This window comes from Dromaius novaehollandiae, chromosome 22 (assembly GCF_036370855.1).
Source record: "Dromaius novaehollandiae isolate bDroNov1 chromosome 22, bDroNov1.hap1, whole genome shotgun sequence".
Lineage (NCBI taxonomy): Eukaryota > Metazoa > Chordata > Aves > Casuariiformes > Dromaiidae > Dromaius > Dromaius novaehollandiae.
In genome coordinates this window covers 10373022-10398724 of record NC_088119.1, presented here as the reverse complement: position 1 = coordinate 10398724, position 25703 = coordinate 10373022, and the positions used below count along the sequence as shown (strand labels likewise).

The 25703-nt window shown below is 75.6% G+C and overlaps 2 protein-coding genes across 2 annotated transcripts; one reads left to right on the top strand and one right to left on the bottom strand.

Annotated features, from left to right (window-relative positions):
- The first annotated feature begins 1790 nt into the window (after positions 1-1790).
- Positions 1791-7421, top strand: NR1D1 (nuclear receptor subfamily 1 group D member 1). The gene is made up of 8 exons (XM_064524732.1): positions 1791-2136; positions 4103-4423; positions 4500-4588; positions 4664-4808; positions 5338-5810; positions 5927-6112; positions 6803-7013; positions 7084-7421. Exons 1-8 carry the CDS (start codon positions 2109-2111, stop codon positions 7281-7283), a joined length of 1653 nt encoding a protein of 550 aa, XP_064380802.1. The 5' UTR covers positions 1791-2108; the 3' UTR covers positions 7284-7421.
- Positions 7422-7555: 134 nt separating this feature from the next.
- THRA (thyroid hormone receptor alpha) lies at positions 7556-22304 on the bottom strand. The gene is made up of 10 exons (XM_064524737.1): positions 22167-22304; positions 16594-16651; positions 16306-16494; positions 14536-14597; positions 13700-13800; positions 13467-13614; positions 12735-12940; positions 12145-12291; positions 11822-12080; positions 7556-10594 (listed from the first exon to the last, which is right to left on the bottom strand). The coding sequence occupies exons 3-10, from the start codon at positions 16356-16358 to the stop codon at positions 10344-10346; spliced, it is 1227 nt and encodes a 408-aa protein (XP_064380807.1). The 5' UTR covers positions 16359-16494; positions 16594-16651; positions 22167-22304; the 3' UTR covers positions 7556-10343.
- Positions 22305-25703: the final 3399 nt, after the last annotated feature.

Sequence of the window (25703 nt, the reverse complement as noted above, 5' to 3'; positions counted from 1 at the left end):
CAGACCCCTGCCCTCCGCACCGGGGGGGGGTCCCGACCCGGGGGGGGGGTGCCCTGAGCGGGGGGCTCGGCTGGGGCTGGCGGCCCCCCCGGGCAGGGCAGCGCGCCCAGGCGGGGGGGGGCGAAACCCGTTCCCGGAAAAGGCCCGGCGAGGAGGTAAACACCGGCCAGGCCGGGAGTAAAAATAAACCCTGGTGCGGGCGGGCGCCTGGGCACGTGGCCTGGCAGCGCGGCACCGCCTCGAGCGGGCCCGGGGCACCCCCCCCCCCCGCCACTGCTTCGGAGCTGCACCCCGGGGCCCGGCCGGGGCCGGGGGCTCTGATGCAGCCGGGGGCTGCAGCGGGGGGGGCACAGCCTGGCCCAGGGCCACGTGCAGCCCCCGCCGCTCCCAGGGCGACGCTGGCCCAAGGACGCGGGCACGTGACGGGCCCGAAGCGCCCCAGCCGCGCTGCATCGGCAAGCAGGCGCCGCGGGGACGTGGGCAGCGCTGTGCATGGGGGGGTCCCGCATCCGTGGGTCGCATCCCCACAAGCCCCGCTGCAGCGTGGCGTCCCTGCGGCACGGTGCCTCCCGCCCCCGGGAACCGCGGTGCCCACGTCCGCCGGGAGCAGCCGCGGAGGCCCAAGCGGCACCGGCGCGGTGCAATGGCCGGCGGTGCAGGGAGCGGTGCTGCCGCGGGGTGACGGGTGTCCCCGCGCCCCGGCATCCCCGCGTGCCCCGGCGGCACACTGCGCCCGTGCCGGCACCGCCCTGGCTGTGGTGGCTCTGCCGGGGCGGGAGCAGGGGATGCCCCGGCCCGGAACAGATCCGGCACGGCCCTGCCCGCAGGGAGCCCGGCGCTGAGCACCTCGGTGCCCCGGGCCACCTCCTCCCGCTTGGCCCCCACGGCGTGCGCCGCGCTGGCCTGGCACCGTGGGTGCCCACCCGGCACCGCGTCACCCCACAGCCAGTGGGGCAGGGTGTCCCCGGGGCTTTGCAGCGCCCGTGTCATGCCGAGTGCCCCCAGTGCCGGGCACCGTGCCGGGGTGTCCCTGGAGCTGCGCGGTGCCCTCCGCAGCTGCCGCCGGTGCCTGGGGACCCCCGGGGGCCATGCAATGCCCTCCCGGGTGTCCCTGGTCCTTGGGAACCACCGGGGACCGTGCAGTGCCGCCTGGGTGCCCCCGGTGACAGGCACGGTGCAGCGCCGGTGCACCCCGGGGACCGTGCAATGCCCTCCCGGGTGTCCCTGGTCCTTGGGGACCCCCGGGGACCGTGCAGTGCCCCCTCGGGTGCCCCCGGTGACAGGCACGGTGCAGCGCCGGTGCACCCCGGGGACCGTGCAATGCCCTCCCGGGTGTCCCTGGTCCTTGGGGACCCCCGGGGACCGTGCAGTGCCCTCCCGGAGCAACCCCGGTGCCGGGCACGGTGCAGCGCCGGTGCACCCCGGGGACCGTGCAGTGCCCTCCCGGAGCAACCCCGGTGCTTGGGGACCCCCGGGGACCGTGCAGTGCCCTCCCGGAGCAACCCCGCTGCTTGGGGACCCCCGGGGACCGTGCAGTGCCCTCCCGGAGCAACCCCGGTGCCAGGCACGGTGCAGCGCCGGTGCACCCCGGGGACCGTGCAATGCCCTCCCGCGTGTCCCCGGTGCTTGGGGACCCCCGGGGACCGTGCAATGCCCTCCGGGGCGCCCCCGGCGCCGGGCCCGGCGCAGCGCCGGGGCTGCCGGTGCGGCGGGGCGGCGGGCGGGGGGCGCGGCGCCGCGGGGCCGGGCGGCGGGGCCGCCGGCGGAAAGTGTGTCACTGGGGCACGAGGCTCTCCCCGGGCATCACATGGGGGAGGCGGCGGCGCCGCGTGCGGCCCAGTGCGCAGCCGCGGCCGGTGCCGGGCGGGCGGCGGGGCGGGCGGCGGGCGCACAACAGCCCTGCCGGGCGGCGGCGCGGACGGCACCGCTGCGCTGCGCTGCGCTGCCGGTTTTGCACGGCGCAGTTTTTGCACAGCCCGGTTTTTGCACGGCGCAGGTTTTGCACGACCCGTTTTTTTGCACGGTCCGGTTTTTGCACGGCGCGGCGTAGCACGGCGCGGCTCGGTGCCCGGTGCGCGGAGCCGCGGCAGCCGGCTGCCAGCCCCACGATGGCCGCCCCCGACACCGGCAGCACAGGTCAGTGCCCCGCCGCAGCCCCCCGCCCCCCCCGGGACGGTCCCCGCGCCGGCACCGGCCGCCGGCGCCCGCCGGAGCGCGGCCGCGGTCTGCGCGCCGGGGCCCGGGGGGGTGGAGGGGTCCGGAGAGCGGAGCGGGGAGGGCTGCGCGCCGGGCACGGAGCGCCCTCGCACCGGGACCGGGCGGTGCTGCACAGCGGGGTAAGGGTCCGCGCGCCGGGACCGGGGGTCGCGGACACCGGGGCGGGGGGGGGGGGGGTGAGCCCGGGCACGGGGGCGGGGAGGGATGCGCGGCGGGACACCGGGGAGCCCGGACACCGCGACGGAGGAGGGGATGCAGCCGGGACCGGGGAGTGCCGGACACCGGGGCAGGGCGGGGAGATGCACGGCGGAACCGGGGAGTCCCGGCACCGGGGTGAGCGCGGACACGGGGGCGGGGGGGGGGGGCTGCACCGGGGAGCCCCGGGCAGGGAGGGGGCTGTGTGCGGGCGCGCACCGCCGGGGGGGTCACGCGCGCCGGCCCCGACGGGGGGGGGAGGCCCGGGGGGGGCCCCGGGGCCGCCCCGGCGCGGCCCCCCCCGTCACGTGGCCCCTCCCCGGCGCTGCCACGTGCGGAGTTTGTTTTCCCCGCAGCCCCGCCCCGCCCCCGCCCATTGGTCGCCGGCGCCTCATTACCTCGTCGCTCCCCCCTCCCTCCCCGCGCGACGTCACACCCGGAAGCGGGGACGCCGCGTTCCACTCGCCCTTTTAAACAGCGGCGAGGGGGGGGGAGGGGGGCGGGGGAGAGGGGGCGGGGCGTGGTGACGCCATCGCCGCGGCAACGGGCCCCCGGGGCGGGGGGGGGCGAGGGCGGGCCCGGTCGGCCAATGGGGCGCGGGGGGCGGGGCAAAGCGTGCGGGGCGGGCCCGGGGGCGGCCACGTGCGGCCCGAGCACGTGGCGCGGCGGCGTGAGGCCGCGGAGCGGGGGGGGGCGACCCGAGCCGGGCCCGGCGCCTCCAGCGCTGCGTCGGGCGCCGGGGCCGCCGCTTCACGGGGCCCCCCGGGCTTCAGGGACCCTCCCGGGTCCCGGGGGGGCTGGGGCCGGGGATCCCCCCCCCAAGGGGGTCCCGGTGTTTCGGGGACCCCCTGGGGTTCCGGTGTACTGGGGCTGGGACCCCCCCCCCCGCCGGCTCCCGGTGTTTCAGGGACCCCCGGGGATCCTGGTGTGCTGGGGCCGAGACCCCCCCCCCGGGGTCCCGGTGTTTCGGGGATGTCCCGGGGCACTGGGGCCGGGGATCCCCCCCCCCCCCCGGCATCCCGGTGTTTCAGGGATCCCCCGGGCTCCCGGTGCGCTGGGCCTGGGGATTCCCCCCCCCCCCGGTTCCCGGTGCCTTGGACCCCTCCCGGGTGCTGCCGCTCTGGGGTCCCCCCGAAGTGCCGGTGCTTTGCCCAGGGTCCCCGGGAGCCGCTCGCCCTCCCTGGCACGGTCGGGGTCTGCTGCCCCCCCCAGCCCCCCCGGTGCAGGGGGGGTGACGTGCCCTGGCCCCGGGGGGGGTGCGGGACCCACTGCCCCCGTTCGGTGACCCCCGGGGAGGGTGAGGGTGACTCCCGGCTCCGCGGCAGCGGTGCCCCGTGGGGCGGCCGGCACATGGCCCTGGCCAGCCCGCCCGCGGGCCCGGCGCCCGGCACGTGTCCGGCGCTGAGTCAGCCGGCAGCCGCGGCCCGGGCGGCCCAGGCTCGGGGAGGGGGGGCCCACGGCGCCCTGACCCCCCCCCCCCCCGCGGCCTCGCTCCATCGCTCCGGGGTCGGGGACGCGGAGCCCCCTGCCCGCTCGGGGGGGGCCAGGCCGCGTGCGGGCGCATCCCGCCTCCGCGTCCCGCGTTCCTGCCCGGGGCGTGCCGGGGCCCGGTGCCACGCGGGGCCGCGTGCACGGGGGAGCTGAGGCCGGGCGCCGCTCGCCGCACGGGTGACCGTTGCCGTGCCCGCAGGCGGCGTGATCAGCTACGTGGGCTCCAGCGGCGCCTCGCCCAGCCGCGCCAGCCCCGTCTCCCTGGGCAGCGACAGCTCCGGCGGCGGCTCCCAGCCCTTCCCCACCTACTTCCCGCCGTCGCCCACCGGCTCGCTGCAGGACGCCCGCGGCTTCGGCGCCCTGGGCCCCCGCGAGGACGGCTCCCCTTCCTCCTCCTCCTCCTCCTCCTCCTCCTCCTCCTCCTCCTCCTCCTCGTACGGCTCCACGGGCGGCTTCCCCGCGGCACTGCCGGACGAGCGCCGCCGCGGCTCCCCCAGCAAGGCCGGCGGCTCCATCACAAGTGAGTGGGGGGGGTCGGGCGGGGGGGGCTGGGTCCCACCCCCCCCCGACCCCCCCTCACCGCCATCTCCCCGCAGAGCTCAACGGCATGGTGCTGCTGTGCAAGGTGTGCGGCGACATCGCCTCCGGCTTCCACTACGGCGTGCACGCCTGCGAGGGCTGCAAGGTAGCGGGGGTGCCGGGGGGGCGCGGGGGGGCCGCGGCGCCCCTCGGCCCCCCCCTCACCCCGGCCTCCCCGCAGGGCTTCTTCCGCCGCAGCATCCAGCAGAACATCCAGTACAAGAAGTGCCTCAAGAACGAGAACTGCTCCATCGTCCGCATCAACCGCAACCGCTGCCAGCAGTGCCGCTTCAAGAAGTGCCTGCTGGTGGGCATGTCCCGCGACGGTGAGCCTCCCCCGGCCCCCCCCCGCCGCCGGGGCCCCCGGCCGTGCTCGGTGCTGCACGTGCCCCAGGACCAGGCCCCCCGCTCGCACTCGCATGCTTGCATGCTGTGTGTGTTTCCTTGCACACTTGCATGCTGTGTGTGTTTCCTTGCACACTTGCATGCTGTGCATACTTCCTTGCACACTTGCATGCTGTGCACACATCCTTGCATGCTGTGCATGCTTGCACCCATCCTTGCACACTTGCACGCTATGCATGCTTGCTCACTTCCTTGCACACTTGCACACGTGCATGCTTGCTTGCCCACTTCCTTGCACACTGCGCACTTCCTTGCACACTCGCATGCTGTGCATGCTTGCTTGCACGCTGTGCACCCCCCCCCCAGACCCCTCCCTCGCGCTCGGGGCTGCACACACCCTCCCGGGCGGGATGGGGGATGCGGCCGCGCTCCGGGGACCCCCGGACCCGTGTCCCGCGGGCCCGGGGGGGCCGTCGCCCGGAGGCGCTGACGCCCGTGTCCCCCCCGCAGCGGTGCGCTTCGGGCGCATCCCCAAGCGGGAGAAGCAGCGGATGCTGGCGGAGATGCAGAGCGCCATGAGCGGCCTGGGCAGCGCCCCGCCGAGCGCCGGCGAGGGGCTGGGGCCCGCCGGGGGCCGCGCGCCGCCCCCCGGCCCCCCGCCGCCCGCCCCCCCCGCCTGCTTCTCCCAGTTCCCCCAGCAGCTGACGCCGCCGCGGTCGCCCAGCCCCGGGGGGGCCACCGAGGACGTCATCGCCCAGGTGGCCAGGGCGCACAAGGAGATCTTCGTCTACGCCCACGACAAGCTGGGCCCCCCCCCGGCCTGCGACGGCGGCCTCCCGCGCTGGGACGGGCCCCCCGCCGCCCCCCCGGCCTGGCCGCCCGGCCCCCCCGCGCCGCGGCTCTGCCCCGCCGCCGGCCCGCCGCCCCCGCCGCCCCCGCCGCCGGGCTGCCCCTGGCCCCGCCGCCCCGCCGCGCTGCTGCCGGTGAGCGCCAGCCCCCACCGCCTCATTACAGCCGCTCCTCGCCCCGCGGCGGGCGGCCGACGCGGCCCCCCCGGCTCGCGGCACCCCGGCTCACGGCCCCCCCCCCGGTCCCGCAGGCCTGCCCCATGAACACGCGCCCGCCCGGGCGCAGCGGGCGCACGGGGCAGGAGATCTGGGAGGACTTCTCCCTGAGCTTCACGCCGGCCGTCCGCGAGGTGGTGGAGTTCGCCAAGCACATTCCCGGCTTCCAGGCCCTCTCCCAGCACGACCAGGTCACCCTGCTCAAGGCCGGCACCTTCGAGGTGGGTCTGGGGGCGGCTGAGACGCGGGGGGGTGGCGGGGGGCTGCCAGGGTGGCACGGCGCGGTGCAGCCCAGCATTGCACGGTGCAACGCAGCACGGCACGGCACAGCATGGTGCACCACGGCATCACACAGCACGGCACAGCGTGGCACGGCGTGGCACGGCGCAGTGCAGTGCAGCACAGCGTGGCGTGGCGCAGCACAACGTGGCACTACGCAGCACAGCATGGCACCCTGTGGCATGGCACGGCCCGGTGCAGCACAGCACAGTACAGCATGGCACAGAGTGGCACAGCACAGTGCAGCATGGCACGGCACGGCACGGCACGGCATTGCACGATGCAGCGTGGCACAGTGCAGCGCAGCATTGCATGACATAGCCTGGCATGGCACAGCACAGTGCAGCGTTGTACAATGTAGCCTGGCACGGTGCAGCGCAGCGCTGCATGGCACAGCATTGCACAGCGCAGCCCGGCACGGTGCAACCCAGCGTGGCACGGTGTGTCATGGTGCAGCCCAGCACGGTGCAGCCCAGCGTGGCACGATGCAGCATTGCATGATGCAGCCCAGCACGGTGCAGCCCAGCGTGGCACGGAGCAGCATTGCACGGTGCAACATTGCACGGTGCAGCCCGGCGCAGCGCGGTGCAGCCCGGCCGGGACGGCAGCCCGTGACACGCCGTGTCGCGCAGGTGCTGATGGTGCGCTTCGCCTCGCTGTTCAACGTGAAGGAGCAGACGGTGACGTTCATGAGCCGCACGAAGTACAGCCTGGAGGAGCTCTGGGGCATGGGCATGGGCGACCTGCTCAGCTCCATGTTCGAGTTCAGCGAGAAGCTCAGCGCCCTGCAGCTCAGCGACGAGGAGCTGGGGCTCTTCACCGCCGTGGTGCTGGTGTCGGCAGGTGGGGCGGGCGCGGGGGCGCGGGGGGCCGGGGGGCCGGGGGCGGCCGCCTCACGGCCCCCTCCCCGCAGACCGCTCGGGCATGGAGGACGCGGCGTCGGTGGAGCAGCTGCAGGAGACGCTGATCCGCGCCCTGCGCGCGCTGGTGCTCAAGACGCGCCCGGCCGAGACATCGCGCTTCACCAAGCTGCTGCTCAAGCTGCCGGACCTGCGCACCCTCAACAACCTCCATTCCGAGAAGCTGCTCTCCTTCCGCATCGACGCCCAGTAGCCCCCGGACGCCGGGGCCCCCCGCACCACCCCCCCCCCAGGACCCTGCACGCAGCGCCGTGGCGCCCGGACACATGCACGGGGCACCCGGGCACCCACGGGGCGCCCGGACACATGCACGGGGCGCCCGGACACATGCACGGGGTGCCGCCGCGCTCGCGGGGCCGCCCGGACGCCTGGGCCCCTTGGCTCAGCTGGCGGCACCCGGGGGGGGGGACCCGGCGGCGCCCCCCCGACCAGCGGTGGAAAGCAGAGGCCGGAGGCCAGCCGAGCTGTGTGGGTGGGTTTGGTTTTTTTTTTTTCATCATATATTTATTACATAAATATATAGTAAAATAGACCAGCAACAATTACCATAAAAATATCTTTCTTTAAAATCCTGACCAAAACACAAAAGGGTTTAAAATCGCACGTCACAGACTTGTGATTGTCACGTAAATCAGCAGCGCCTGCCCCGGCCCCCCCCGGCCCCCCCCGGCCTCGTGGGGGCCCCGGCGGCCCCGGCCGGCTACATTCAGCGACTCCCTGCCAGGCCCCCGCGCGGGACGGGGGCGATGCATAGAACTGGGCCCCCCCGCGCCGTGCCGCGCCGCGCACCCCCGGCCCCCGCCGAGGCGGGAGCCGGCGCCGGGAGCCTTGAGGTATGTGCCGGGGGCGCGGGGCGGCCCCCCCCGGGGCCGGCGCTGGACGTGCGACGGCGAGACGGAGACGAGACGAGACGGAGCGGCGCCGGGCGCGCGGGCGAGCGGCGTGCGTGCGAGTGCGTGCTCACGAGCGCGGGGCGAGCGGGGACGCCAGCGGGGACACGGCGGGGGGGGGACCGGGCTGCGCCCCCCGGGACGAGCCGCCCCACGGCGCCGCGCTGCCCTGGGGGGGGCCGGGGGCACGTGCGCTGCTTAAGACACGTCCCGCGACGGCTCTCCTGCCCCGAGCCCCGGCACGGCCGCGGAGCCGCGAGCGCAGCCGGTGCACGGGCACTGCAAGTGCATTGCACCGGCACTGCACCAACACTGCACGTGCATTGCACCAGCACTGCACCGGCACTGCGCATGCACTGCACCGGCACTGCAGTAACATTGCAGGGCACTGCACCAGCTCTGCACCAGCAATACACACGCATTGCACCGGCACTGCACCAGCTTTGCACCGGCACTGCGCGTGCATTGCACAGGCATCACGCGCATCGCACGGGCATCGTGCACGCTGCCGGCTCCGGCCCCGCAGCCCCCAAGGCACCGTGTTAAGGCCTGGCGCGGGGCTCACGTGCAGCACCGAGCGCCGGGCCGGGGAGGCGCCGGGATGCGCGCGAGGGCGGGCGACGGTGCTGCCCGGTGCACGGCCCGCGGCGCCCGGGGCGAGAGCTTAAGACATTTTGCACCGCGCGGGAGCCGAGGGCACCGTCCCCCCCCCCAGGCCGCGGCGGCACCGGCTGCCACCACCCGCAGCCCCTGCGATGCCCCCCCGGCCCCCGACTGGCCCCGGGGCCGCGAGCGCCGCCGCCGCCAGGCGAGGAAGTGTTTCACGTTGGGATTTCTGCTTTTAAACGACCCGTAAAAAGATTTTTTTTAATTACAAAAATTATATATTTTATAGATATTTTTTATATATATATATATATGCATGTATATATATATATATATATATATTAGCTTAGATCGGCTCTGCCCGCCTGCCTCCTCGCCCGCCCGGTCGCGCCCGGCCCCCGCCCTCGGCCGCCCGCCTGAGGTAAGAAGAAAATTCACAAACCTAAATCGGGGGAGAAAGGTGACAACGGCGCGGCGGGGCCCCGGCAGCCCCCCGGTGCAGCCCCCCCGGTGCAGCCCCCGGCGCGGGGCAGTAGTGCAGTGCGGCCGGGGCGCCCGCCCGCCCGGCGCCTCGGGGCCATTGCAACTTTTGACGGAAAACAGAACAAATAAAACGACGACGACGAGAAGAAAAAAAAAAAAAACATAACGAAAAACAACGGAAAAAGGTGTGTGTTGGGGGGGGTTGGGGGGGGCGGCCGCAGCGGGGCCCCGCAGCCCCCGACGCGCCCCGGCCGCCGGCGCTTGGCACAAAATCGCCTCCTCTCAGCCCCAAAAACGACAGAGAAACCAAAGCCCCGAAACGCAGCGGCTTGCGGGGCAGCACCGCGCGGCCGAGAGGTAGAGGGCGAAGCGGAGACGCGGCGTGGGGGGGGTCCCGGTCCCCGCGGGACGGGGCCGCATCCCCCCACGCATGGCAGTGCCGGAGGTGCCCCGGCACCGTGCAACGCCCTGGCACGGTGCAACGGCACGGTGCAACACCCTGGCACAGTGCAACACCCCGGCACGGTGCAACACCCCGGCACGGTGCAACACCCCGGCACGGTGCAGCGGCATGATGCAATGGCACGGTGCAACGCTGCGGCACCCTGGCACAATGCAACGCCCCGGTGCAACCCCGCGGTACCCCGGCACAGTGCAACGCCCTGGCACTGTGCAACGCCCTGGCGCGATGCAACGGCACGGTGCAACCCCGGGGCGTCCCGGCACGCTGCAACGCCCTGGCACCCCACACGCTGCAACACTGGGGCGCCCGGCCCCGGCCCCCCGCGGCAGCCGGGCGCCCCTGCACCCCGGGTGCCCGGTCCCCGCCGCCGTGCCCCCCGCGCGCTGCCGCCGGGCCAAAAGTGCATGCGGCCGCAGCAGCGCCCGCCGCCCGGGCAGCATCTCCCTGTGCAGCCCCGGAGCCCCGTCCTCCTCTCTCCTCTCCTCTCTCCTTCCAAAGTGCAGTTAGTTTAATATTTTAGCCTCTCAGGGAGGGAAATAAATGCTTAAAAAATAATAATCTAAGAAGAGAAGAACAATAAAGGAAACGCTCGACCGTCGGGGCCCTTCCCTGTGCAAACAAACAAAATTCGTCAAGTCCTGGGGCGAGGGAGGTGCCGGCGCGGGGGGGGCCGGCGCAGGGGGGGCCGCGGGGATGCCGGGGCCCGGGCGCGCGAGGCGGCATCGGCGGCGGCGGCATCGTCCCCCCCCCGCGCAGCACCGCCCGCCGGGGCCGCGGGGAGGGGAGCGGGCAGCAAGCGCGGCGCGGGCGCCTACACCTCCTGGTCCTCGAAGACCTCGAGGAAGAGCGGGGGGAAGAGCTCGGTGGGGCACTCCACCTTCATGTGCAGGAAGCGGCTGGCGTGGCAGGCCCCGATCATGCGCAGATCCGTCACCTTCATCAGCAGCTTGGGCCAGAAGTGGGGAATGTTGTGTTTGCGGTAGTTGATGTAGTGCTCGAACGCCAGCAGGTAGGTCTCCTGGCACTTCTCGATCTTGTCCACGCAGATCAGCCCCGTGCGGTCTGCGGGCGCAGGCACGGGTGTCCGCGGGGGACGGGCCCCCCCGGCACCTCCTCGGTGGCCCCCGGCGCCGCGCGGCCGCCTGCGCAGCCGGGTGCCACCCTGGATGTCCCCGTCCATCTCCCCAGCCATGGGTATCCGGGTGCCACCCTGGATGTCCCCGTCCATCTCCCCAGCCATGGGCATCAGCATGTCACCCTGCATGTCCCCATCCATCTCCCCAGCCATGGGCATCAGCATGTCACCCTGGACGTCCCCATCCATCTCCCCAGCCATGGGTATCCGGGTGCCACCCTGCATGTCCCCGTCCATCTCCCCAGCCATGGGCATCAGCATGTCACCCTGGACGTCCCCATCCATCTCCCCAGCCATGGGTATCCGGGTGCCACCCTGGATGTCCCCGTCCATCTCCCCAGCCATGGGCATCAGCATGTCACCCTGGACGTCCCCGTCCATCTCCCCAGCCATGGGTATCCGGGTGCCACCCTGGATGTCCCCATCCATCTCCCCAGCCATGGGCATCAGCATGTCACCCTGGACGTCCCCATCCATCTCCCCAGCCATGGGTATCCGGGTGCCACCCTGGATGTCCCCATCCATCTCCCCAGCCATGGGCATCAGCATGTCACCCTGGACGTCCCCATCCATCTCCCCGGCCATGGGCATCAGCATGTCACCCTGGACGTCCCCGTCCATCTCCCCGGCCATGGGCATCAGCATGTCACCCTGCATGTCCCCATCCAGCTCCCCGGCCATGGACATCAGGGTGCCCACGCCGGGATCTCCCGCCCTCGCACAGCCCCCAGGGCCTGGAGCAGCAAAGCACCCGGCCCCACGTGTCCCAGGGCTCTGGGTGCCCGCCCCACATCCCCCACATCCCCCCCCCATACCCAGCACGGCTCCCCAGGGTGCCCACCCCACATCCCTGGCACGGCTCCCCAGGGATCCAGGCACTGGGGTGCCCGCCCCGTATCCCCCCATACCCAGCACAGCTCCCCAGGGATCCAGGCTCCAGGGTGCCCGCCCCACATCCCCCATAGCCCAGCACGGCTGCTCCAAGGTGCCTGCCCCACATCCCCCCCATCCCCAGCACGGCTCCCCAGGGCGCCCGTCCCACATCCCTGGTGCTACCCCTAACCCTAACCCCGGCGCCCGCCCCACATCCCCGGCACAGCTCCCCGTGCCCGGTGCCAGCCCGGTGCCCGGTGCCCGGTGCGCGGCGCGGTCACCTGAGGACATGAGCAGCACGGCCTGGAGCAGGGCCACCTCGGTGTCGTCCAGGTTGAAGGCAGAGAGGGACTTGCCCAGGTCGAAGATGGCGTCGGAGACGACGCCGAGGCCGCCGTTCTTGAGCTGCTCCCGCTTGACGGCCATCTCCCCGCTGAGCGTCAGCGTCTCGCTCTCGGGGTCGTAGCGCACGGCCGCCCGCAGCGACATGATCTCCATGCAGCAGCCCTTCAGCAGGATGATCTGGTCTTCGCAAGGCAGCTGCGGCACAGGCGTCAGGCGGCGGCCCCCCCGGCGGCCCCCCCGCCCCCGGGAGCCCCCCTACCTCCGAGAACATGGGCAGCTTTTTGGCAAAGTCCACCACGCGGGTGATGGCCGGGGTGATGATTTTTGTAAACTCGCTGAACGCCTCCAGGTCGACTTTGTCCCCGTCGGGCATGGAGGCCATGGGCGACTGGCCGATGTCCTCGGGCTGCCGTGCGCGGAGCGGGCGGCCGTGAGCCCCGGCGCGGGGAACCGAGGCACCGCGGCCCCAACGTGGGGGAAACCGAAGCATCGTGGTCCCAGGGCCCCCAGGGCAGGGGAAACCAAGGCACGGGGGAAACTGAGGCACGGCAGCCCCGTGCCGCCTGCCGCAGGGGACCCGGGCGTCCTGGGCACAGGGCAGCAGCCAGGAGAGGGAGCCGTGTGCCCGGCGGCGCAGCGGGCACGGACGGACGGACAACGCGGGGACAGCCGGACGCGACGGCGGCCACCCCACGGCACGGCAGTCCCCTTCGGTCACCGCTCGCCCCACACCCCTCGCCGGTGGGCAGCATCTCCGACGCGTGGGCAGAGCGGTGCCCCCCGCATGCACCGAGTGTGCCAGGGCTCAGCCCCGCCGGGACCCCCCCTTGCCCCCCGCCAGCCCCTCACCAGGAATTTCCGCTTCTGCTTCCAGTGGCTGCCCTGGGCGTTGGTGCTGCGGTGTGCCTCCGTCACCACGTGGATGAGCTCCCACTCCTCGGCGCTGGGCTCCGGCCGGTGCTGCAGCGACTTGATCATCTCCTCCTTGCGCCGCCGCTCCCGGTTCTCCTCGATCAGCTTCCGCTTGGCTACGCGCTTCGAGTCGTCCAGCACCACTGCGCCGCGCCGGGCTGGCTCTCAGCGCCACTGCCGCCCCACGGCACCGCCGGCCCCATGGCTCCCCACCGCCCCACGGCCCCCCGCCCCACGGCCCCCCGCCAGCCCCACGGCACCACTAGCCACCTCGATCGGCCCCATGGCACTGCTGGGCACCCCAGCTGGCCCCACGGCATCACTAGCCACCCTGGTCACCTCGATTGGCCCCATGGCACTGCTGGGCACCCCAGCTGGCCCCACAGCACCGCTAGCCACCCCAGCCACCCTGCCCAGCCCCATGGCACTGCTGGGCACCATGTCTACCCTGCCCAGCCCCATGGCACCACTAGCCACCACGTCCACCCCTCCCTGCCCCATGGCACCACTAGCCACCATGTCTACCCTGCCCAGCCCCATGGCACCACTAGCCACCATGTCCACCCCTCCCGGCCCCAATGCACCTCCAGCCACCCCGCCGGCCCCAGGGCTGTGCCGGCAGCCCCATCCCGTCCCATCCCGTCCCGCCCCGGGGCGCCGGGCACTCACGGTCCATGGCCATGCCCACGGAGATGCACTTCTTGAAGCGGCAGAGCTGGCACTGGTTGCGGGTGATCTTGTCGATGACGCAGCAGCCATCGTACTTGCAGGAGTAGGTGGGGTGCAGGTTCTTCTGGATGGTCCGCCGGAAAAAGCCCTGCGGAGCGGGGAGGGCGCCGAGCCCGGTGAGCCCCCAGCGAGCCCCCTCGGCCCCCCCGGCCCCCCCGGCGCGGCGCGCTCACCTTGCAGCCCTCGCAGGTGATGCAGCGGTAGTGGTAGCCCGTGGCCTTGTCCCCGCACACCACGCACTGTTCATCTTTGTCCAGGTAACTAGGGATGTACCCTGGGGGGCCAGCGCGTCAGGCCCCCGCGCCCCGGCTTCCCTCCGCCGAGGGGCCGCCCCGGCGCTGCCCCGCTGCCGGCACGCGAAGGGTTAACGCCCCGGGGCCGAGGGGGGGCCGCCCGGTGCCCCCCAGGGATAAAGCCCCCATTATCCGGGCCGGACCCGGCAGCGCCGGCCGCCGCCGCACAATGGCCCAGTGTCGCCGCCGCGGGGAAACCGAGGCACGGAGCGCCCGCGCGTGCCTGCACCCGGGGGCCCGGGCTCCCAGGCCCCCCCCGGCCACGGGGAGGGCCCAGGCGTCCGGGTTCCCATGCCCCCCCCCCCCCGGCACAGCCAGGAGCCCCGGGGTGCCGGATGCAGGGGGGGGGCCCGGACGCCTGGGCTCTCCCCCAGCCCTGGGAGGGGAGGGGAGCGGCCGGGGCGGGGGAGGGGAGGGGCCCGGACGCCGGGGTCCCACCAGCGGCCCCTCCTCCCGCCCGGCGCCGCCGCGGCCGCTCCCCGCCGGGGAATGGGGCAGGGCCGGGTGCCCGGCGCGGCGCTGGGGGCTGCGCGGGGTCCGCGCCCCACGGGACGGCGCGGCGTGGGTGCCTGGGTGCTGCCGGCACCCGCAGCCCCCCCGACCCACATGGGACCCAGGCGCCAGGCAGGGACGTGGGGTGCCCGGGGGACCCAGCAGGGACGTGGGGTGCCCGGGGGACCCCGGGGTGCCCAGCGGGGCGGGTGCGGGGCGCGTACCTGACATGCTGCTCTTCACCAAACATTGGCTGCTCTTTCTTTTGCGCTTGCCATCCAGCCACCTGCGGCAGACGCGCCGTGAGCCGGGGCCCCGCGGCCCCATGCGCCCCACGGCCCCATGCGCCCCACAGCCCCATGCGCCCCACGGCCCCATGCACCCCACGGCCCCATGCACCCCACGGCCCTGCACCCCATGTCCCTGTGCACCCCGCGTCCCGGTGTACTCCGTGTCCCCTCACCCTGTGCACCCCGGGTCCCCGTGCACCCATGGCACCCCGCGTCCCTGCAGCCCATTTCCCCGCGCACCCCATGCGACCAGGTCCCTGCACCCCGTGTCCCCGGGGCTCGTCAGTGGCCACGACCGGGCTCCCCCTGCCCTGTGTGTGCGGGGGTGTGCAGGGGTGCTGCATGGGTGCTGCAGGGGTGCAGGGGTGTGTGCAGGAATGCTGCAGGGGTGCTGCAGGGGTGCACAGAGGTGCTGCGGGGGTGCTGCAGGAATGCTGCAGGGGTGCACAGAGGTGCTGCAGGGCTGTGCAGGGGTGCATGGGGGTGTGCAGGAATGCTGCAGGGGTGCTGCAGGGGTGCACAGAGGTGCTGCAGGGGCGCTGCAGGGGTGCGCGGGCCCCCGGCCGGGGCTGGCAACACGTGTGCAGGGGACACGCGTGGCCCCCCCGGGATCGGGCCCCCCCCCCGACCGCCCCCGGCATCCGGGGGGGATGGGCGAGGGGTGGGGGAGGGGAGGGGAAGCGGTGGGGGAGGGGCGGCAGCGGGGGAGGGGCGGTGGGGGAGGGGACGGGAAGGCGGTGGGGGAGGGGCTCATTTGCAGTCAAAGACAAAATGTCCTTTTGGCTCACGGGGAAGTGACATCACGGGGGCTCGGCCAATGGGCGCGGGCGGGGGTCCGCGCCGCGTCGCACGGCACCGGCCCATTGGCGGCGGCGGCCGGCCCGGACGCCTGGGCCCCCCCGGGCCCCCGGGCGCCCAAGGTGACCCCGGCCGGGCCCCCGGGCACGTGCGTCGCCGGGCAGCGCTCCCGAAATAGCCCCGGCGCTGGCGGGGCGCCCGCGGGGCCGGGCAGGGGAGGCCCCGGCCGCCCGGCACCGCGGCGGGAGCCGGCGCTTGCACGGGCACGCACGGGGCACGCACGGGGCACGCACATGCACGGGGCATGCACACGCGTGCACGGGGCACACATGCATGGGCACGCACACACACGGGGCACGCGCATGCACGGGGCATGCACACGCGTGCACGGGGCATGGCCTTGCATGGGTTGCACACATGCACGGGGCACGCACACGCACGGGCCCGGCGCATGCACATGCACAGGGCGTGTACGCACATGCATGGGGCATGGGCTCGCATGGGGCACGCACATGTGTGCATGGGGCATGGGTGTGCACTGGCTGCAGGCCTGCCCGGGCCGCGAGCATGTGCGGGGCACGCAAGGGGCACGGGGCACACGCGGGGCACGGGCACGCTCGGGGCACGGGCACGCTTGGGGCAGGGGCTCGCATGGGGCGTGCGCAGGGCACCCGTGGAGCACAGGCAGGCGTGGGGCACGCACGGGGCACGCATGGGGCACGGGCTGCGGGCACGCATGGGGCATGCAGGGTTGCAGGTGTGCACGCAGCACCGCAGCACGCAGGGTTGCAGGTGTGCACGCAGCAATGCAGCGCGGCCGTGCACAGGACATGGGTGGCACGGGCCAGGAACACGCCGGGGGCTCGGCGGGGTGCGGGGGGGCTCAGGGGGGGGGGCTCGGCTCACCGGGTGTCCTCTGGCTCCGACAGCGGGTCCAGGGTGCTGGGCTTCTGTTCCATTCACCGCAAGTCCATCAAGGAGCGCCCAGCACCGTGCGGGGCTGCGCCGCCGGCGGGGGCCGCGGCGGGGGCTACGACGCGCGCCCCATGGCGCCCGCCTCAGTGCTCGGCTCCGCGCAGCATCCCGCGGCCCAGCCTGCGGGGGGGGGGGGGGGCGCGGGGGCCGCTCAGCGCCGCGGGCCCGGCCGAGACCCGGCGCGCTCGGTGCACGCGTGGCCGGCGGGGGGGTACTTACGGCGGCGGGGGGCGCCGGGGGGGCGCGGGCGGGCGGCGGTGCCGGCTGGCGGGGTCTCCTGCGGCAGAGAGGCGGCGGTGGGCTGGGGGAAACTGAGGCACGGGGCGGCCGCAGCCCATTTTGGGGGGGGGGGCCTGGTCCGTGGCGGGGGTGGCCGCAGCCCCCAGCCCCCCGCGCCGTGCCCGGCCCCCGGCTGCTCCGGCTGCGCGCGGGGCCGGGCAGAAAGTAGGTCACGTTTGTCTTGGCCGCGGCAGGAATTCCTCCGGCGGATTTAAAGCGCGGCGGCGGCGAGGGGCAGCGCTCGGCGGGCACCCCTGCCCGCGCCGGGCCCCACGGCACCGCACCGCGCCGCGGGGCTCCCCCCCCGCCCCCCCGCCCGCCCCCCTGGCCCCCCGCCAGGCAGGGAAGCCTGGCAGCACCATGGGGCTGCCCCAGGGCCGTGCCAGCACGGCTGCGCCAAGGCTGCAGCACCCGCCGGGGCACCGCCGTGCCCGTGCGACGCACGAGGGGTTTTGCACAAGGGGCTTTGCACAAGGGGCTTTGCACGAGGCTTTTTGCACAAGGGGCTTTGCACAAGGCCTTGCACGAGGGATTTTGCACAAGAGGATTTGCACGAGGCCTTGCACGAGGGGTTTTGCACGAGGGGTTTTGCACGAGGGCAATCCGCAGCGCAGCACCCCGCCGCCCGCCCGTGCCAGCGAGGCGCACCGTGCATGCACGTGCACGCCGGCAGCCCCGGCACCGCCCGGACGCCTGGGCCCCCTCCACAGGCCCCCCCCCCCCGCAGGCCCGTCCCCGGGGGCCGCGGCTCCCTGGGCGCGCTCCAGGCCGGGCTTTGGGGCCGGCCGCGGGCGGTACCTATAGCGGCGGCGCAGCGCGGCCGGGGGCTGCAGCAAATGTTTGTTCCATATGGGAACGGCGCGCGGAGACTTCCAAGTATAGGCACTGGCGGGGCGCCAGGGCCAAGCGCGGGCCCGCCGCCCCGCGGGCACCCAGCCCCTCCGGCGCCCCCCCACCCGGCCCTGCTCCCCCCCCCGCAGAGCCCCGACCCGCTCGGCACACGCGTGGGGCTGGCGGTGCCCGGGGAGGCGCAGCATGCCGCGAGAGCCCCGGGGGCCCGGCCGCCCCACGGCGCAGGCATGGTGTGGGGCACGGCGTGGGGCACGGCAGCACCGCGCCGGCGGCAGGACGGGGCGGCGGTGACGGCGGGCAGGTCACGGCGATCGAGGAATCCCGCGGGCGCAGGGCAGACGGACGCGGCGCCGCTCCCGCTCCTGCTCCTCCTCCTCCCCGGCACGCCGCCGGCCCCGTGCCACCCGCACCGTCTCCCGCTGCCTGCGGGCAGCAGAAGGGGCCACGTGCAATGAGTCCCATCGGGTCTCAGCCTCCACGGCGCTCCCCGAGCTGCCACCGTGCGCGGCGATGCCAGGCGCCACCAGCCCCGGCGCTCGGGGGGGTCGGTGTCACCGCGGCCCGGCTGCCCCAGGGCAGGAGCACAGCGGCCCGGTGCGGCACCGTGAGACCCCGGCCCCGCGCCCCCCCCGGCCCCGCTCCCAGCGCCCTTTCTGCTGAGTCGGGCGGTTGCAGGAGCTGCATAACAACCCGGGGGCAAAGTCCAGGGCCGGGCGGGTGGCGGGAGCCGGGCGGCGCGGGGGGCACGGCACGGCAGCACCCGCACGCCCGGCCCTGCGGCACCCCGGCCAGATGGGCTGCGGGGGTCCCGGCGTCCCCCCCCCGGCCCAGCTGCTCGCCAGGAGGGCGCTGAGGGCCTAAGCGCTTTAGCCAAGGTGCCAATTAGCGTGATTAGCGCGGGGCTGGGGGAAGGGCGCACGGCCAGGCCCTGCCGCCCGCCCGGGCACCACCGGGGCCGCCGGCTGCGGGGGGACGCGGGGCCGGGGCTGCACCCCCGGCTCGGCAGCTGCAGCTGCAACATCTGGCGGAGCAAAGGGCCGCGGGGGCCCGGCGGGACGGGCAAGGGGCACCCGCTGTGGCGCCCGGCCCAGGTCACCGAGCTGCACCACGTGCACCCTGCGTGCCCTGCTCTGCGCGGTGCAATGCACCCGGCAGCGCCTGGCGCTGGGCCTGCGTCCCCGTGCAGCGCGATGCACCCGGTAGCACCCGGCGCGGTGCATGCAGCCCGGTGCAATGCACCTCACAGTGCCTGGTGCCGTGTGCGTGTCCCGGCGCGGTGCAATGCACCAGTGGAGCCCGGCGCTGCGCCTCCGTCCCGGCGCGCTGCAACGTGCCTGCGTCCCGGCACAATGCACCCGTGCAGCCCGGCACGCTGCAACGTGCCTGCGCCCAACACAATGCACCCGTGCAGCCCGGCGCGCTGCAACGTGCCTGCGTCCCCGCACAATGCACCCGTGCAGTCCGGCGCGCTGCAACGTGCCTGCGTCCCCGCACAATGCACCCGTGCAGCCCGGCGCTGCGCCTGCGTCCCGGCACAATGCACCCGTGCAGCCTGGCACGCTGCAACATGCCTGCACCCCAGCACAATGCACCCATGCAGCCCGGCGTGCTGCAACATGCCTGCGTCCCGGCACAATGCACCCATGCAGCCCAGCACTGCGCCTGCGTCGCGGCACAATGCACCCATGCAGCCCGGCACTGCGCCTGCGTCCCGGCACAGTGCAATGCACTGGTGGTGCCTGGCGCAGTCTGCGCATCCCGGCGCGGTGCAGTGCACTCGGCTGCGCCCGGCACTGTGCACGCGTCCTGGCACGGTGCAATGCACCCGGCGCTGCCTGGCACCGAGCGCATGTCCCGGTGCAACGCACCGGCGGTGCCCAGCCCCATGCACGCGTCCTCGTGCAACGCACCAGCGGTGCCCGGCGCTGCACGTGCATCCCGGCGCGGTGCAACGCACTCGGCAGTGCCCAACGCAGCGCGTGCGTCCCGGCGCGGTGCCCGTGCCCGGCGGTGCCCGGCCGGCACCGGGGCACCCGTGGCCGCGGGGCCGCGCGGCTGCGCGTGACTCAAGGCCGCAGGAATCCCAGGCATGCGGCGGCAGCTGGGCAGCCCGCGCCGGGGGATGCCATGCGCCTGACATCAGGGCCGGGGCGACCCCGGGGCACCCCGCGCGCTGCCGGCACCCCACGGCCGGGGGCCCATCCTACCGCGAGCCCGGTGGCGCCGGCCAGAGCCATCGCGCCCGGCCGCTCCTGCGCGGTGCCGCAGCCGGACGCCAGGTCCCGCGCGCTGCCAGCCGCTCCGGGTCGGCCTCGGTTTCCCCATCCCGCCGGGCGCTGCCGGAGGCGCCGAGGGGAAGCGAGCGGCGCCGGGCGGGCGCAGGGGCGAGAGCCCCCCCGCCGTTGCCCTCCGACGCCGACGCAGCAGGATGCGGCCGGGCCCCGTGCCGGATGCCCGTGCCCTCCGCGGGCACCGCAGCCCGCGTCACCCCGCCGGCCGCAGCGGCGCCGCGCGGGACCCCGGCTCGGCCGGACGTGTCACGAGCGCGCGCAGGCTCGGCTCGGCTGGCCGGCGCACCCATGGGTGCCGGGGCCCCCGTGCCGGCGGGTGCCGGGAGCCGCAGGGCGCCAGGGAGCTATTCTCAGCGCGCCGGGGGGAGGGGGAGCCTGGCGAGCCGAGCGGGACGTTGCTAAATCGGGGAGAGGCGCGGGGGCTCCGGGCTGCGCGGGGGGGGGCCCAGCCCCGGGGGCCCCCGCTGCCCCGCTGCACCCGCCCCGGCGGCTCCCGGCTCCCTCGACCCCAGCGTCCCGCCTGCGCCCTCCCCGCAGCACCCTGCCCTCCTCCTCCTCCTCTTCCTCGCGCCCGCCGGAGGGCCCAGGCGTCCCGGCCCCGCCTCCCGCACTGACGGCATTAAACACACACCCCGCGCCCCACGGCGGCCGGGGGTCCCGGGGGGCCGGCCCCATCCCCGCGGCCGCCCCGTCCGTCCCGTCCCGTCCGGCGCGGGCGGCTCCGGGCTTTGCCGGCAGCCGCGGGGAAGCGCGTGGCGGAGCGGGGAGGGGGCCGCGGCCCCCCGGGCAGGGCCGGGCCCGGGCGCCCGCCGCCACGCAGCGCCCCGCGAGTGCACGCCGGGGACGCCGGCCGCGGTGGCACGGGGACGCCGGGCCTTGGCGTGAGTCCGGCCCTGCGCCGGGGCCTGGCCCGCGGTGCAGCCTCAGGGGTGCTGAGCGCCCCATAACCGGGCTGGGCACCCCATAACCGGGCTGGGCACCCCACAACCACGCCGGGTGCCCCATAACCACGCCGGGTGCCCCACAGCCGTGCCGGGCACCACCGGGGCCTCGCAGGCGCCATGCACGCTCCATGCACGCCCGGCACCGGGCTGCACCGCCGGCGCGCTGCAAAGGTCACGGCGGCAGCGGCGCGGGGGTCCGGCCGTGCCCCGGCAGGTGCCCGTGCCACGGTGCACGCGCGCGTGCGAGGCCCCGCGCCGGCCGCACATGCAGCCGCACGGGAGGGCTGCTCCGCGCGGTGCCAAGCCGTGCCGCGCCATGCCAAGCCGTGCCGTGCCGTGCCGTGCCACGCCGTGCCGGCGGCTCCTGCCGCGCTCCCCACCCTGCGCCCAGACCCCCGGGCGCAGCGGCAGGCGGCAGCGCCGGAGCCTCCCGCAAACTGGTTCCACCGGGGCCTGGCGGCGGCGGCGGCGGCGGGAGGGAGGTGGCGGCGAGGCCGGGCGCGCGGCTGGCACCGCCAAAGGTCGCGCTGGGTGAGGCGCCCGGTCCCCCCCCCCAGTGCCACCGCTGTGGGCCCCCGCGGGGGTCGCGGCACCGCCGCCGAGGGGCCGCCCGGCCCGGCCCGACGCTGCCCTGGTGCCGCCGTGCCGGGCACCTCGGGTGACCTTGGCGTCCCGCCGCCGCTGCCTCAGTTTCCCCCACCGGCGAGCGGGGTCCCGCCGCCGTCCGGGGCCTCGACGGGGCGGCGGTGACGCGGCCCCCCCGGGGGACACCGCTGTCCCCGTGGGGGGGCGGAGGGGGGGGGCCAGGCCGCGCCACACCCCTCGCCCGGTCGGCGGGGCCCCGCGGCGGGCAGCGAGCGCGGGCCCCCCCCCCCCGCCCCCGGGGATGCCCCCGGCCCGGCCTCGCCCCCGCCGCGGCCCGGAGCAGCAAAACAAACAAAAAAACCCGGCGCTTTCCTTCCAGGGCGCAAAAAAAAAAATAAAAAAAAAAAATTAAACGCATTCCTGGCGCCGCCTGCCAAGAGCGGGGCCGGGGCGGGGACGGCCACGGGGCACGGCCGCCGCTCCGCCGCCGCGCTGGGCCCCGCCGCGCCGCTCCCACGGCCCCGCCGCCCCCCGCCGCCGCCGCCGCGGCCCCCCCCGCCCCCCGCCCGCGTTTTTCCAGGAAAATATTCCCCCGTCTTTTTTCTTTTTTTTTTTTTTTTCCGCCCCCCCCCTCCTCCCGCCGCTCCGCACCCGGGACCCCCCTCCGCACCCCGGGGCCCCCCCGCGCCCGCCCCTGCACCGCGCCCCCCCCCCCCGCATTGCAAGCACCGAATTGCGCCCGGGCTCAGCGCCGCGCGCCCGTGGAGGCGGGGGGGGGGCCGGGCCCGCGGTAAACAACGGGGGCGGCGCGGGGGGGGCCGGGGGGGCCGCTCGGCCGTACCTGGGCGGCGGCGGCGGCGCGGGCCGGGGGGCGCGGAGCGGCGCGGAGCGGAGCGGGGCGCGGAGCCGAGCGGAGCCGAGCGGGGCGCAGCGGCGGCGGCGGCGGCGGCCGACGGCGCCTGGCTCCTCCCCCGGCCCCGCCGCCGCCCGCCCGCTCCGCCGCGCCCGCAGCCCCCTCCGCCGGCCGCCGCCGCTCCCTGCACCCGCCGCCGCCGCGCGCCCCCGCCCCGCGCGCCCCCGCGCCCCCCCCCACCCCCCGCCGCCGCCGCCGGGCGCGCCCTCGGGGCCCCGCCCCCCCCCCCCGCCGCCGCCGCTCCCGGACCCCCCCCCGGACCCCCCCGCGGAGGCAGCCGGGGGCAGCGCGCCGGGATGGGGCCCGTGGGGGGAAAGCGGTGGGGCGGGGGGCAACGAGGGGGGGGACCACGGGGGGACACGGGGGGACACGGGGGGGCGTGGACGGGGATCATGAGGGGACGGGGATGGTGCCCGTGGCGGGACAAGGATGGAGCCCGAGGAGGGATGGGGACAGTGGGCACGGGGGGACGGGGACAGTGGCCACGGGGGGACGGGGATGGTGGGGACGGTGACCATGGGGGGACGGTGACGGTGACCATGGGAGGACAAGCATGGAGCCCGAGGAGGGACGGGGACGGTGCCCAAGGAGGGAGGGGGACGGGGGCCATGGGGATGAGGACGGTGCCCACGGGAGGACAAGGGCAATGCTCCAGGGCGGATGGGGACGGTGCCCATGGGGGGACAAGGACGGTGCCCAAGGGAGGGACAAGGACGGTGCCCAAGGGGGGACAGGGATGGAGCCCGAGAGGAGACGAGGACGGTGCCCAAGGGAGGGACAAGGACGGTGCCCACGGGGGGACGGGGACGGTGCCCACGGGGGGATGAGGATGGTGCCCATGGGGGGACAAGGACTGAACCCCCGCAGGGACGGGGACGGTGCCCAACGGGGACGGAGCCGCAAGAAGCCGCGAGGCCGCGACGTCTGGGGCGGGTGGAGGTGCCGGGGCTGGGCCGCGCTGCCCCCCATGCCAGCCCCACGGCGTCCCCGGGGGACGGGGCGCGCGGCACCCGAGGCCGCGCAGGAACCCCGGGGACGTGGGCGAGCGAAGCGGGGCGAGCGCCTGGCCCCACGGCCGCGCACCCATGGGTGCCACCGGGGCAGGGCCCAGACCCACAGCGCCAGCTCCCCCCCAACCTGGCTCTGCCGGGGGACAGAGACCTCGCCATGGGGCAGGCGCCCCGCCGTGGGGCAGGGGGACATGAGGGTCCATGGGGCAGGCGCCCCGCCGTGGGGCAGGGGGACATGAGGGTCCATGGGGCCGGCGCCCCGCCGTGGGGCAGGCCATGGGGCCGGGGATGGTGGGGTGCTCTTGGGCCCGGGGGGGCCGGGGCTGGGGGGAGCCCTGGGGTGCAATAGGGGGCTGCCCCCCCGCAGCCCCCCAGCCGGCCTTTCCCACCCCACCTCTTTCCCAGCAGGCCTTGCGCTGCCCCCCCCACCCCCCCGGACTACAACTCCCATCATGCCCGGCTCTTAAAGGGCCAGCGCCCCGCTCCCGCGGCGGGGGCTGCGGCCGCCCCGGCGGGGATGCTCGGGGGCCGCGGCCCCGGCGGGACCCCTGGATCTCCGCGGGGTGCCGGGGGGGTGCCGGGGGATCCCGGGAGCCTCCCAGCGCCGCGGCCCGGCGCTTCCCGGCTTGCCAAGGCAGCGCGGTGGTACCCGCGGGACGGGTGTAGCCCTGCAGGGACGGGGACACCCAGGGACAGCCATAGCCGGGCATGGGGGCACTCAGGGGACGAGAGCACCCAGGGGGTGGGGGCGCCCAGGGGATGGCCGTACCCGCGGGAGGGGGCACCCAGGGGAGGGGGGCACCCAGGGGACAGCGGTACCCAGGGGGTGGCGGTATCCAAGGGACGGGGGGGCCCAGAGCATCGGGGTTCCCGTGGGACGGCGGTGTCTGGGGCACGGTGTTACCCAGGGGACGGCTGTACCCAAGGGATGGTGGTACCCAGGGGATGGCGGTACCCGGGGATGGTGGTACCCAGGGATGGTGGTACTCAAGGGACGGTGGTACCCAAGGGACGGTGGTACCCAGGCAGTGGCAGTACACGAGGGACGGTGGTACCCAGGGGATGGGGGTATCTGGGCACAGTGGTACCCAAGGCACGACGGTACCCAGGGCACGGGGTAACCAGGACATGGTAGTGCCCAGGAGAGGGTGGTACCCGGAGCGTGGTGGCACCCAGGGCACGGTGGTACCCAGGGGATGGTGGTACCCAGAGGAGGGTGGTACCCGGGTCACGGTGGTACCCAGGGGATGGTGGTACCCAGGGCCGGTGGTACCCGGGGGATGGGGTGCCAGGGCATGGCGGTGCCCAGGGCAGACCCCCGCACCCGGGGACACGCCGCCCCTGCCCGGGCTCGGTCCCGGCCCCCGGCGGGTGCCCATCACCGCGGCTCCTGGCCCCGGCCGCGGCCCCACCCCCGGCCGGCGGCGCGCGGAGCCAGCGTGGCAGGGGAAGGGGCGGCCGCGCGCCCGCCCGGCCCCGGCCCCCTGCCCTGCCTGTACTGTACACTTTATCCTCGGCAAACACGCGGCGGCGGCGGCCCTTCCCCGCCGTCTGCCCGCGATAAGGACGCGGCCAGGGCTGAGCTCATCCTGCCCCGGGGCCGGCCCGGCCCGGCCGCCTCAGCAGAACGCCGTGTCCCCGCGTCCCCCCGCCAACCGGGGGTCGCCAGGCCCCGCCACGGGGAAACTGAGGCAGGCGGGAGCCTGCGCTTCGCCCCGGCGCGGCGGAGCACCGGGCGCCCCGAGCCCCACGCGCGCCGCTCGCCCCACGCCGCGGGCCCGGTTGCAGCACCCGGGGGCGGCGGCGGGGGCCGGGGGGCCGCGGTGGGGCCGCGTCGCGCTCCCGGCGAGATGCAGTCGGCCGGAACGAGCTCATTAAGATTCATCCCGCCGCTCTGCGGCGCGGAGCCGCTATATATAGCCCGGGCCCGGCGGCGCGGCCGCGGGGATGGGGCAACGGGCCGCGGGCGCTACGAGCCCCGGGGCCCCCGCCGGGGCCCTGCCTCCCTCCCGCATCGCCCCGGGGTGCCGCCGCCTCCGGGGCCCGGCCGCCTCGGGAAGAGGCGATGCCGAAGGGATGCCGCGGTTTGCGGGAGCCGCGCGGGAACCGGGCTGGTGCCACCGCGAAGGGACCCGGGCCGGGCGCGGTGGCCCCCGGCGGGAGCGTCCCCCGTCTCCGGGCTGGCCGCCACCGCCGCCTTCCCGCTGGGAACTCATCATGGGAATAAAATCCTTCACACCCAATAAAATACCAGCAGGCAGACGCGGGCGGGTGGGAACCGGCCCTGGCTGCCCCCCCCGCTCGGAGCGGGGATGAGCGCGCCGCGGAGGGGGGCCGGGACGCCTGGGCCCCCGGCGGGCAGGGCGGCCCCCCCGGCCGCGGGGCGCTGGGAACGGCCGCGGCCCCTTCCGGCAGCCCCGGCCCCGGGGGGCTGGCGGCAGCTGGGCCGGGGCGC

Excerpts from the sequence above, each read along its gene's own strand:
- THRA (XM_064524737.1), bottom strand. The coding sequence starts at position 16,358 with ATGGAACAGAAGCCCAGCACCCTGGACCCGCTGTCGGAGCCAGAGGAC. Across the intron at positions 14,598-16,305 it reads TCGGAGCCAGAGGACACCCG|GTGGCTGGATGGCAAGCGCA; the intron begins GTGAGCCGAGCC and ends CGTCTGCCGCAG. Across the intron at positions 13,801-14,535 it reads GGTGAAGAGCAGCATGTCAG|GGTACATCCCTAGTTACCTG; the intron begins GTACGCGCCCCG and ends CTGGCCCCCCAG.
- NR1D1 (XM_064524732.1), top strand. The coding sequence starts at position 2,109 with ATGGCCGCCCCCGACACCGGCAGCACAG. Across the intron at positions 4,589-4,663 it reads ACGCCTGCGAGGGCTGCAAG|GGCTTCTTCCGCCGCAGCAT; the intron begins GTAGCGGGGGTG and ends GCCTCCCCGCAG. Across the intron at positions 5,811-5,926 it reads GCCCCGCCGCGCTGCTGCCG|GCCTGCCCCATGAACACGCG; the intron begins GTGAGCGCCAGC and ends CCGGTCCCGCAG.